A 13,338-nucleotide genomic window follows, 5' to 3' on the forward strand; every position below is an offset into this window, starting at 1 on the left:
AGTAATCCACTTCCCTGCTCTTTATCCAGATCTTATTTACTACACCACAGGAAGTAGGTGATGCCAAAACATTGAATGCATTCAAGAGATGACTAGATACAGCACTCGGATCAAAGGTTAGGGGTGAAAGGGTAGGAATCCGCCAACATTACCTGGTTCAGCCTACATGTGACTCCAGGGCCAGAGCAACAGTATGCTGAAAACTCAGTGGGAGGGCAATTAAAGATATGCAACTAATTCTGACCTTACCAGCGATGCCCACATCTTTAAAAAAATTCTTTTGTGGGCATTGCTAACAAGACTAATACTTAAACCAATTACACTTGAACCAAATGCTACGTATGGCCATTTCGGGGGGGAAATTAAGGGTCAGCCACATTACTGTGGGTCTGGAGTCACATGCAGCCCAAACCGGGTAAGGACAAATTTCTTTTGCTAAAAGGAATTTGTGAGCAAAGATGGGTTTTTGCCGGAATCAATAACAGTTTTACTGCCACCATTGCTGATTGTAGCTTTCAATCACAGATTTATGAAAGTAATTTAAATCCCATTGGCACATTAGCCTAAACATCTGGATTACTAACCACTGTGTCTCCATCTTAAAACCTCTTCTGGCTGTAAAACAGCCAGTTAACATAAATCTGTCAACTATCCCACAGTCACTTTTGCATGTTATTTTATTCCATGGGGTTTATATTTTGCTAACCAGACTAATGTACTACCTTAATGAAACTTTTTTACCAGTCAAAGCACATTACCCAGACCTAGAGGGCTTGTGGTGAAGTGGTAGTATCTTTACCTCTAGATCGGAAGATCTGGGTTCAACACCCACCTGTGACAAAGATGTGTCCATTCGACATAGAAGCACAAAGAAGCCATTCAGCCCATTGAGTCTCCTATGCCTGTCAATGAGATCATGGCTAAGATAACAAAGTGTAGAGCTGGACGAACACAGCAGGCCAAGCAGCATCTTAGGAGCACAAAAGCTGACGTTTCGGGCCTAGAACCTTCATCAGTTCTGATAATCCTCAACTCCAATTTAATGCCTTTTCCCCATAACCCTTGATTCCCTTACTTAATAAAAAAACTCTATCCCAGACTTGACATTCCTCTGTGGTAAAGAATTCCACAGATTCACTACCTGAGAGAAGAAATTCCTTGGCATCTCTGTCTTAAAGATGTGACCCTTTATTCTGAGATTATACCCTCTTTTCCCAGACTTTCCCACAAGGGGGGATAACCTTTCTGCACCTACTCCGTCAAGTCCCTGAAGAATCTTGAATGTTTCAATAAGGTCTGCTCTCATTCTTCAATATTCTAATGAGTACAGGCCAATCTCTCCTCCTAATAGGAGGCAAGGGCTTAGTGATATTACTGTTAATGCAGAGGCCCAGATAATGTTCTGGGGACCTGGGTTTGAATCCTGCCACGGGAATTTGAATAAGCTTTCTGGAATTAAGAATCTAATGATGACCATGAATCCATTGACGATGTCAGAAGAAACCCACCTGGTTCACCAAGATCAGAGATAATGGGAACGGCAGATGCTGGAGAATCCAAGATAATAAAGTGTGGGGCTGGATGAACACAGCAGGCCAAGCAGCATCTCAGGAGCACAAAAGCTGATGTTTCGGCCCGAAACGTCAGCTTTTATGCTCCTAAGATGCTGCTTGGCCTGCTGTGTTCATCCAGCCCCACACTTCATTATCTTGGTTCACCAAGATCCTTTGGGGAGGCAAACTGCCATCCTTACCTGGTCTGGCCTACATGTGACTCCAGACCCACAGCAATATGGTTGACTCTGTTGCCCTCTGGGCAGTTAGGGATGGGCAATAAATGCTGCCTAGCCAGAGATGCCCTCATCTCATTAATGATTTTTTTAAAAAGACAATCCCTCCATACCTCCTATCAGCCTTCTGTGGAGTACCTCCGATGCCAATACATCGTTCCTTATATACTGTCCGGGTGCATAACGGCCTGGTATGGTAAATGCTCTGCCCAGGACCGTAAGAAACTACAGAAGGTGATGTGCACAGCCCAGACCATCATGGAAGCCAACATTTCATCCGTGGACTCTATTTACATGGCTCACTACCGCAGAAAGGCCGCCAATATCATCAAAGGCCCATCACTCCCTGGTAATGTTCTGCTACAACCTCTTCCATCAGGCAGAAGATACAGAAGCCTGAACACATGCACCAACAGGCTCAGGAACCACTTCTTCCTGGCTGCTATTAGACAGATGAATGGACTCCAGCCTCAAATAATGCTGATCTTGCTAATGTTGATCTTACCTAGTGCCTGTCCTGCGCAATGTAACCTGTATGCTTCATCTAAGTCTTTTTGATCTGTACATCCTTTGCTTACTGTGATCTGCCTATACTGCTCATAAACAAAGCTTTTCACTGTATTTTGGTACGTGTGACAATAAATCAGTCAGTATTCCAGTATAACACATTCAAACAGGTTGGTCAAACATTATAGATTTACCCAACAAAAACTGTTCTGCTTTGAAGGAGACCACTCAAGATAGTCAAAAATAATTAGTCCTTAACACGCCTCATTGCCCCAGGCTCAGTAGTTTCCACAAATTAGCCCATTGGTTTTAGTCAAGTCAGCAACTAATCTTTGCCAGATTCTTGAGCGACAGCCTCTAGTACAATACAGAAAATGACTTACAGTTGGGCGTTTCCAGCGAACATTGGACAGCAGCGCTGTCGTACAGAACAGGGATTCATCGTCGGCAAGGAACAAGGGGTCTTCGAAAAGCTGGTTGCGTCGTTGGCACTCCCTCTTCAGGGCATAGAAATCCTGGTTTCCGTAAGGCTTCACTGAGTCAAACATCCTTCAAACCTGCAACAAGCAAAGGCGCAAGGTAGAGCATGTAGTGCAAGCCTAGCCCTTTCTCAAATCATCGTCTGAACCATAGAACCCCTACAGTGTGGGAGCAGGCCATTTGGACCATCAAGTCCACACCGACCCTCTGAACTGCATCTCATCCAGACCCGCCCCCAAATCCAAACCCTGTACTTCCTGCGGGCCTATCCACTTAGCCTGCACATTCCTGGACACTGTGGGTAATTTCCCACAGCCAATCCACCTAAACTGTACATCTTTGGACTGTGGGAGGAAACCTGAGCACACGGACGAAACCCACACAGACACGGAGAGAATGTGCAAACTCCACACAGACAGTCACCCGAAGCTGGAATCAAACCCAGGTCCCTGGCACTGAGAGTCTGCAGTGCTAACCACTGAGCCACCGTGCCACCCACTAAGGTCATTAAACTGAATGAGTGTAATTGAACACCCCCACGGGAAGGAGGTGCTTAATGACTTCAAGACGTGCAATCAATAAGTGATGGTGACTTTAAACCCACATGCTCATATTCTAACTGGAACTGAGTCTCCTTCATCCATGATCTCTGCCGTCACTGGGTAGAAATGAAGGTTGCAAGAGGGATACAAACAGTTCACAGAGAGATATTGATAGGTTAGATAAGCTGATGAAATGTTGGCATATAGAATATAATGTGAGAACGTGTGAAGGTGTTCATTTTGAAGGGAAGAACGAAAAGGACAGAGCATTATTTAAATGGAGAAAAACTGCAGAAAACTGCAGCAGAAAGGGACTTGTGCACAAAACACAGAAAGCTAGCACACAGGGGCACCATTGAACAGTATCATTGAAGGGTAATAGAATGTTGGCCCTTATTTCAATGGGGTTGGAGTGTGAGGCTAGAGAAGTCTTACTGTCACTGTACAATGTGCTGGGGAGACCACATCTGGAATACTGTCTGCAGTTTTGATTCACTTGTTTATTGGAGGCAGTTCAGAGAAGGTTCACTAGGATGATCTCTGGACTATCCAGAATTTAGAAGAATGAGAGGTGATCTCGGCGAAGCATATAGAATTTTTATTGGGCTTGACAGGATTTTTTTTATTCATTTACAGGGTGGCTAGGATCGCTGGCTAGGCAAACATTTATTGCCCATCCCTTACTGCCCAGAGAGGGGTCACAACATTTAGTCAACCACATTTCTGTAGGCCTGGAGTTACAAGCAGACCAGACCAGGTAAAATTGTGATCAGAGAACCAGGTAAAGATGGCAGTTTCCCTCCCTAAACAGCAAAGTGAGCCAAATGGGTTTTTCCCAATAGAAATGGAGGCATGGTGATCATTAGATTCTTAATTCCAGATTTATGTTGAATTCAAATTCCACCATCTGCCATGGCAGGATTCAAACTCAGGTCCTCACAGCATTCCCTGGGTCTCTGAGATCACTTAATAGTCCAGTGATAACGCACTAGGACATTGCGGCTCCCACCCCCAACAACAACCCCCCCCAATGCTGTAAGGATGTTTCCCCTCATGGGAGGGTCAAGGACCAGAGGGCATAGTCTCAGAGTAAAGGGGCGCCAATTTAAGACTGAGATGAGGAGGAATTTTTTCTCCTAGAGGGCTGTGAGTCTTTGGAACTCGTTGCCACAGAGAGCTGTGGGGACAGAGTCCTTGTGTACACTTAAGGCTGAGATAGATAGATTCTTGGTCAGTCAGGGAATCGAGAGTTATGGCGAAAGGGGAGGAGAGTGGATGTGGGGAATGTTAGATCACCCCTGATCCTGCTGAATGGTGGAACAGGTTCAAGAGGCTTAATGACCTACTCCTGTTCTTATGGTCTTACTTCATCAAATCCTGGTTAAAATCAACACTCAGTTATAAAATTTTCATCCTCATTTTAAAATTCCTTTCTAGCCTCACCCAGCTCCATCACTGCAACCTGGAATTCTCTCCTGAAACCTCTTCACCTCCCTCTCGTCCACCTTTACAAAAAGGCAACATTTGGCCACGTAGGAAATTTGATCAACAGACAGGCTTGGAATGCCCTACTGTTGCTGCTAATATCCTCCGTTAATGACTTAAACGGTGGGGCAGAAAGACACTTAACCATGTTAGTTGGTGACACAAAACTGTGTGAAATGTAGCAAGTGTAAATCTGAGCATGACACCGCAACATCGAATTAACAGATGAAGTGAAGGGCTAAACGTGTGGCTGATGGATTTCAAATGTAAAGCAATCCACTTCGGCTCCAAAAGGATAGAAGTGGATACGTTCTCAGTGATGAAAAACTAGAAACAGTGAAGATCCAAAGAGGAACGGGAAAGCTGACGCTTCTGGTCGGGACCCTTCTGAATTTCTGTAACCCTTTTCCGAAGAAGGGTCCCGACCCGCAATGTCGATTTTCCTGCTCCTTTGATGCTGCCCAGCCTACTGTGTTTCTCCAGCTCCACACTGTTATCTCTGACTCTAGCATTAGCAATTCTTAGTATTTCCAAGGTCCAAAGAGATTTGTGTGCGCAGCTAGATAGAATATTAAAACATCAGTCAACTGCTTCAGAAAATAATAATCAGATATGCTAAATGAGTGCTGATACTTTAATGAATTCAGGTGCAGTGTTATGATTAAAAATGAATGAATGGATGATGCTAATATTTGTTTTCCAAAGATTCCCCCATGGCTTCAGCCCTCCCTATTTCTGCAACCTGCACCAACTCCAGAGATATCACTGTTCCTCTAATTCTGGTTTCTTCAGCATCCCTGATTTTAATAGTCCCACTCAGGGTGGCCAATCACTTGGCTATCTGGCTGTTAAGCAGTTGCTAAAATGCTGAAGCAATCCATACCCAAATGCAGTGATAATGGGAACTGCAGATGTTAGAGAATCCAAGATAACAAAGTGTGGAGCTGGATGAACACAGCAGGCCAAGCAGCATCTCAGGAGCACAAAAGCTGATGTTTCGGGCCTAGACCCGTCATCAGAGAGGGGTTCTCTGATGAAGGGTCTAGGCACAAAACATCAGCTTTTGTGCTCCGGAGATGCTGCTTGGCCTGCTGTGTTCATCCAGCTCCACACTTTGTTATCATACCCAAATGCAGGTTTGGGCAGACAAGTGGCAAGTGACATTCATGCCATGCAAGTGCCACCTCCAAGTAGAGACAATCTAACCATCACCCTTTGATATTCAATGTCATTATTGAATTCCCCCCTCACCAGGGCAGCATGGTGGCTCAGTAGTTAGCAATGCTGCTTCACAGCGCTAGGGACCCAGGTTCAATCCCACCCTCGGACAACAGTCCGTGTAGAATTTGCGCATTCTCCCTGTGTCTGCATCAGTTCCCTCCCACAGTCCAAAGACGTGCAGGCTAGGTGGATAGGCCATGCTAAATTGAACGTACTGTTTCAGGGATGTGTACATTTGGTGTGTTATAGGAGGATGAGTCTGGGTGGGATGCTCCAAGAGTCGGTGTGGATTTGTTGGGCCAAAGGGCCTGTTTCCACACTGTACGGTTTCTATGATGAGCCAGGGGAGTTATCATTGGCCAGAAACTGAACCGAAGTGAACTAGACCATCCATATAAACACAGTGGCTACAACAACAGGTCAGAGACTCAGAGTCCTGCTGTGAGTAACTCATCCCCTGACACCTGTTCACCATCTACAGGGCACAAGTCAGGAGTGTGATGGAATACTCCCCACTTACCTGGATGGGTGCAGCTCCAACAATGTTCCACCATCTTCTCAAGGGTTACTAGAGACAGGTAATAAATACTAACCCAGCCAGTGACCCTACATCCCACTTCTGAAGGAGAAACAAAGAGACACTCTGGAATTTCCTCTGTATGTGGCTATACCACCCAACGCCCACCTGCACATTCTTCCTTCACAGTGTTCCACAAGACCTCCTCTTCTGGGCGTCAGTCTTTACATCTGCTTAGTGTCAAGTTTTAATTGTATGACGACTCTGCAGGCGCTATATAAATGCAAGCTGCAGTTGTTGATGATTACGGGGTAAATGCAGGCAGGTGGAATTAGGTTGCAGGTCAACCACGCTTTAACTGAATATTGGAACAGGATCGGGGACTGAATGGCTTCATTTCCAATCAGAATGGGTGGAGCTGTATCCCATTTGGATGGGTTTTCTCTCAAAGCACTTTACATTTGAAGTGTGCCCATAGAGAATTATACGATACTCGCAATAACATTAGCGTTTAGCTGAAAAGAGATTTTATCAGACTGACTTGGCAGCATCAGTGAATAAATAAATCTCTCACCTCCTGAGAACAGACACTCTAATAGCCTGACTGATTTACTGATGAGCGATGTTTTTTTTGCTGCTGCTGTGGCAGTGGGGGTAGAGGGAGAGACAGATACAGGGAAAGCGATCAAGGGACGAGTTTTTCTTATTTGGTATTCTTCATGAGTCCAGAATCACCCAAAATACATTACAGCCAGTGAGGTACCTACTGAGTCACTGTTATGTCACAGGGAATCACTGCGGCCAATTTTCACACAGCAAGCTCCTACAAGCAATGGAGATAAAGACCAGGAAATTACCCTTTCACGTCAGAGGAATACCCCTGTGTTGAAAATTGGGGTCCCCTTTGAAACAGTGTTGCTTAAGTGTTCCATGTTGGGCATTTCCTGCGTAGCGTGAGACCTCATTTAACTCTGTTACAGCAAGAACTAATCTCCAAACAAGCATCAACAAAACTGACGCATCAACTTTCCTGCTCCCCTGATGCTTCCTGGCCTGCTGTGTTCCTCCAGCTCCACCCTGTGTTGTCTCAACAAAAGACTTAATGGGCAGCACACTACACTGTTGTGAGTGGGTGCTTCTGTAAAAAAGAAAGTTTTGACCTTAGGAAAAAAATTAAATGTAATCTTCTAGCAGTGATGGGAAGGTGTACAATGGTCATCTTGATGTCACGAGTAGCTGTGCTATAGTCATTGGTCAAAAGGATTCAGGCAATTCATTGACATAGCATCAGCTACTAGCCCCTAGAACTAGGGACTAGGGCCAAGTGGTCAGGAGCAGAGGGTAGACCTCACCAGCCTGACCTTGGAGGCAGCAGTTCTCACAGGGTGGTCCGCACTGGGCAGCCTTCAAAGAGCTGTCTTCTTCAGATGGAAGACAGAGCAGAAGAGGAGGAAGATGACCCAGGGAAGAGTGCCCAAACACTTGGTTGGATAGCAGGCTGCTACCTCACAAGCGCAATGAGACTGGCACGCTCTGTGCCAACAGTCTGTCCGTTCTTTAGAATCGGGGAATCATCCTCAATTGTCACAGTTATACAATTTATCTAAAATATAGTGAAATAGTTCCACCAAGGCCGGTATCCTGTCACCAAGTCATGTTTTATTTGCACGTGCACACGGTACAGCCAGCTCAGCGCCAGTGCCCAGAGGTCCCTCTCAGCTACACTCCTGGGCAGTCTATTCCAGACCCCCACCAGCACCCTCTGAGGGGAGGCCATGGTACAGTGGTGAGGTCATTGGACTAGCAATCCAGACCTCCAGATTAATATTCTAGGGACATGGGTTCAAATCTCACTATGGATGCTTGAAAGTTGAATTGAATGCAAATCTGAATTTTAGGGTGGCTCAGTGGTTAGCACTTCTGCCTCACAGCAGAGATGCCTCTCTGCCTCTCTTCACCCAGAGAGTGGTGGATATATGGAATGCTCTGCCCCAGAAGGCAGTGGAGGCCAACTCTCTGGATACTTTCAAGAAAGAGCTGTATAGAGCTCTTAAAGATAGTGGAACCAAGGGTTATGGGGATAAGGCAGGAACAGGATACTGATTGTGGATGATCAGCCATGATCATAAAGAATGGTGGTTCTGGCTCAAAGGTCCAAATGGCCTTCTTCAGCACCTATTGTCTATTGGGCCTGGGTTCAATTCCAGCCTTGGGCACCTGCCTGTGTGGGGTTTGCACATTCACCCCGTGTCTGAGTGAGTTTCCCCTGGGTGCTCCAGTTTCCTCCCACAGTCCAAAGATATGCAGGCCACGTGGATTGGCCATGGGAAATGCAGGGTTACAGGGGTATGGTAGGTAGGTCAGTCTGGATGCTCTGAGAGTCAGTGTGGATGTGTTGGGCCAAATGGCCTATTTCCACACTGTCATGATTCTAGATTATTTGGGTGAAAAGGCTTTCCCCCATATCCTCTCTAAACTCCCGACTTTTCACTTTGAAATTACGCCCCTTAGTTTACCACCATTCAACGGAGGGGAACAGCTGCTTCCTAGCCATCCTGTCAATGACCTTCATCATCTTATACACCTCTATCAGGTTCCCCCCTCAACCTTCTCTGCTCCAAAGAAAACAACCCGAGCTTATCCAGCCTCTCTTCAACGCTGAAATGCTCCATCCCAGGCAACACCCTGGTAAATCTCCACTGCACCCTCTCCAGTGCAATCACATCCTTCCCATAGTGTGGGGACCAGAATCGCACATAGGACTTCAGCTGTGGCCTCACAAAAGTCCTGTTCAGCTCCAAAAAAATCCCCCTGGACTTATCATCTATGCCATGACTGATAAATGCAAGCGTCCTATATATCTTCCCAACTCCCCTATTAACCTGTCGTGCCTTCTCAGGGATCTGTAGACTGGCGTCCCAAGATCTCTCTGTTCCTCTGAGCTTCCTAGTGTCCTGCCATTCACTGAGTGTTCCCTTGTCTTGTTCCTTCTTGTGATTAATGCTCAATAAATCAAGTGACAGAACAGTTGGAGAAGATCCAGTATTGGATCAAATCTCCTGGCTTTATTGTAAAATAATAAAATAATGGGAGGAAGGAAGAGGTGTGCATGTGTGAGGAACAACTTCTAAAATAAAATAAAATTTTAATGTGACTTTTTGTGCAAAATAAAGATAATATATTTGTTTCAAAAACTGAACTCACAGGAAATCAACATCCAAGTCAAATGAAACATTCTGGTAGTTTTGCTTCCAGTTTAAAGCAGTATTTATTATCTGTGTTCAGTGTTCAATTAAAGAACACAAGCGTTCTGCCTCATGTCCTGACCAATGCTTAGCCTCAGCAAACATAACTTGAAGAAAATAAAGTACAACTGGATCACATACGAGCTTATTGTGGGAGTTTCTTCCATAGGAACTAGCAGCTACATTTCCTCACTTGTTTTAGAGTTCAAAAGCTAAAGCACTCCTTTGGCTAGGAATTGCTTGCAGACATCCCGAGTAGACAGAATCATGGGACTGTTTGTCCATGATCCACAATACGCCTCATTTGCCTGGATGGCTGCAGCTCCAACAACACTCAAGAAGACTGACACCTCTCCACGACCAAATCTCCCACTGGATTGGCACCAAATTGACATTCATCCACTCCCTCTGCCACCAGTGCTCAGTAGCAGCAGTGTGTACCATCTACAAGATGCACTGCAGAAATTCACCAAGGGTTCTCAGACAGCAATTTCCAAACCTATAACCACATCAATCTAGGAAGGCAAGGACAGCAGACATATGGGAACGCCACCACCTCTAACATACCACTCAAGCCACTCACCATCCTGTCTTGGAAATATATCGCCATTCCTTCACTCTCACTGGGTGAAAATTGTGGAATTCCCTCCCTAATGGTATTGTCAGTCAACCTACAGCTGGCGGACTGCAGCAGATCAAGAAGGCAGCTCAACAGCTCCAAATTCTGCCCAATGACACTTTACATCCTGTGAAAGAATTAAATAAAAATCTTCTAAGATGGTGGTGTTGGCAAGATAGGCTGCATATGGGATCCTGAGCCTGGCTGTTCCAGGCCAGCCACTTCCTTCCTCCTTCCTTACCCTTCTTGTCTCTTTTTTTCTCCTTTTCTTCATCCTCTTCGTTGTTGGAGAAGGTGACATCTCGGAGGAGGGTGGATGGAGCGGGACTAGCGGCAAGACAGCGGCGGTGCACAGCCTGGCAGTGGAGCCAGGGACACCAGGTCGCAGTGGACCCAGAGCGAAGACTCCTGGGTGTTGATGAGGTGGTGGTGGCAGTGAGCCTACCCAAAGGGGGGACTTTCGGCACCAGTGAGGTGGCACTGGTGCCAGGGAGCCTTGGCAGTGATCATGGTAGGCCTGGAGTGGGGACTCCTATTTCATCAACGAGGAGGTGGTCACATTTCCTATTTGCCTTAGTTTCGGAACTGGGGCCTCCAGTGGCAGCTGCAGAGGTAGGGACCCCTGTGTGTACGGCAAGTGTGGTTTCAGCTTGGGACTTGGCAGAGTCGGTGAAGTGGGCCCACCAGTGAAGGAACGATGCCCAAACATTAGTGACTCCTGACTCCTATGTTGGTGTGTCCAATGCAGGCAGCAGTGAGGTGACGGAGAAAGGGGTGCCAGCTCAGGTGTCGTTGGTGAACCCACTCAGGGCTCATGGTGGAGTCAGCGGTACAGAGGTAGACTCTATTTCAGTTATAGGTTTCATTCTTTTTAGTCTTAAACTATTCAAATTGGCACCAGATTGTGGTAATAGTCGGAGATTTTGACTGTATCTTACTGTATAGTTCACTGCAAAATACACGTGATAATAAACCATCCAATTCAATTTAAAATAATTGTACCTGTCCTAGAAGCTAGAGTAGAACAAATGGCCCAGCTCACCTGTACACACCTTGGGCAAACATTGTACTGTGTACTGAAATAACTCCACAGAAGCTGGTATCCAGACACCAAGACACCCTTTATTCACCCCTGGAGAGTCTTTGACACAGATCTCCCTCAGAGCGAGATCTCAGAGTGGACAGAACCTCTGACACTCCTGTTTATATCTGTCAGCCAGGGCTCCCTAACTGGACCAGATTAACAGCCCCAATCGGGGAACTCATTTCTGTGAGGACCACCTGGCTGACCTCATTACAATCACTATAAGTACAACCTAAGCACAAGCGAAGCAATCTTTTCATTGAATGTAGGAGTTGGGAGGTCATGTCGCACCCGTACAGGACGTTGGTTAGGCCACTTTTGGAATACTGCGCACAATTCTGGTCTCCCTACCACAGAAACTACATTGTTAAACCTAAAAGGGTGCAGAATAGATTTACAAGGATGTTGCTGAGGTTGGAGGGCTTGAGCTATAGGAAGAAGCTGAATAGGCTGGGGCTATTTTCCTCAGACCATCGGAGGCTGAGGGGTGACTTAACAGAGGTTTACAAAATCATGACAGGCATGGGTAGGGTGAATAGCCAGGGTTTTTACTCAAGGATAATGGGAACTGCAGATGCTGGAGAATCCAAGATAACAAAGTATGGAGCTGGATGAACACAGCAGGCCAAGCAGCATCTCAGGAGCACAAAAGCTGACGTTTCGGGCCTAGGAACTTCATGAAAAGCCTGAAACGTCAACTTTTGTGCTCCTGAGATGCTGCTTGGCGTGCTGTGTTCATCCAGCTCCACACTTTGCTATCTTTGCTCGAGGGTAGGGGAGTCCAAAACTGGAGGGCATAGGCTTAAGGTGGGAGGGGAAAGATTGAAAAATGGACCTAAGGGGCAACTTTTTCATGTAGAGGGTGGTTTGGGTGGGAATGAGCTGCCAGAGGAAGTGGTGGAAACTGGTACAGTTACAATATTTAAAAGGCATCTGGACAGGTGCATGAATAGGAAGAGTCAGCATGGAAGAGTTGGAGCAAAGAGTCTGTTTTCACACTGTACAACCCTATGACCCTATCATTGCAAGATCAACATATTTGAGCCCAGGTAGGTGGGGCACTTAACAATAAAACCAAATTATGTTTAAAAAAAATCAAAGGGTAAGCCAAAGGTACACATACTAAGGGGTAACAGTGAGTGGGAGTAGTTACAGGTCAGTTCTGTTATATTACATGAGGATTAATTCCAATTATTCTCCCACCTGCAGCTTCTCAAGTCCCTCATGCTTTTGCCAATGGTCTTTATTTTCAGCTGAATCAACACATCCTGTTATCTCAAGAGAGTTGAGATAATGTAACTGCAGACGCTGGAGAATCCGAGGTAACAAAGTGTGAAGCTGGATGAACACAGCAGGCCAAGCAGCATCTCAGGAGCACAAAAGCTGACGTTTCAGGCCTAGACCCTTAATCAACTTTCAGCTTTTGTGCTCCTGAGATGCTACTTGGCCTGTTGTGTTCATCCAGCTTCACACTTTGTTATCTCAACTCTCTTGCACATCTTCTGCTCTTTTCCAATTCTCTCCACATAATCATGTGACACTCATATTATCACTATATCCTCAAAATCCTGCAGATTTCTCAATAACCTACAAACTGAAAACATATCACCTCAGGAATTTGATGCAAGCTGACCAAATGCTCACTCCTTCCCCCCCTCCCCCCAAAAAAAATTTGTAAAGCGTATGTAGGCCTAAACATAGGTCCTTGTACAGATCCAAAAACAGAAATTGCTGGATAATCTCAGTAGGTCTGTCAGCATCTGTGGAGAGAAATCAGAGTCAATATTTTGGGTCCGGAGACCCTTCTTCAGTTTTGGGAACATTAATTCTGATTTCTCTCCACAGATGC

General features: G+C 45.7%; 1 protein-coding gene across 2 annotated transcripts in view; it reads right to left on the reverse strand.

Annotated features, from left to right (window-relative positions):
- The window catches only part of capn5a (calpain 5a), a 100,211-nt gene that overhangs the window by 57,634 nt on the left and 29,239 nt on the right, over positions 1 to 13,338 (reverse strand). For both annotated transcript variants that reach the window (XM_048533535.2, XM_048533536.2), the window contains exon 2: positions 2,680 to 2,853. In XM_048533535.2, coding sequence (XP_048389492.1) covers positions 2,680 to 2,844 — 165 coding nt within the window. In that variant the 5' untranslated portion in view covers positions 2,845 to 2,853. The remainder of the gene's footprint in view (positions 1 to 2,679; positions 2,854 to 13,338) is intronic.

This window comes from Stegostoma tigrinum, chromosome 6, assembly GCF_030684315.1.
Source record: "Stegostoma tigrinum isolate sSteTig4 chromosome 6, sSteTig4.hap1, whole genome shotgun sequence".
Classification (NCBI taxonomy): domain Eukaryota; kingdom Metazoa; phylum Chordata; class Chondrichthyes; order Orectolobiformes; family Stegostomatidae; genus Stegostoma; species Stegostoma tigrinum.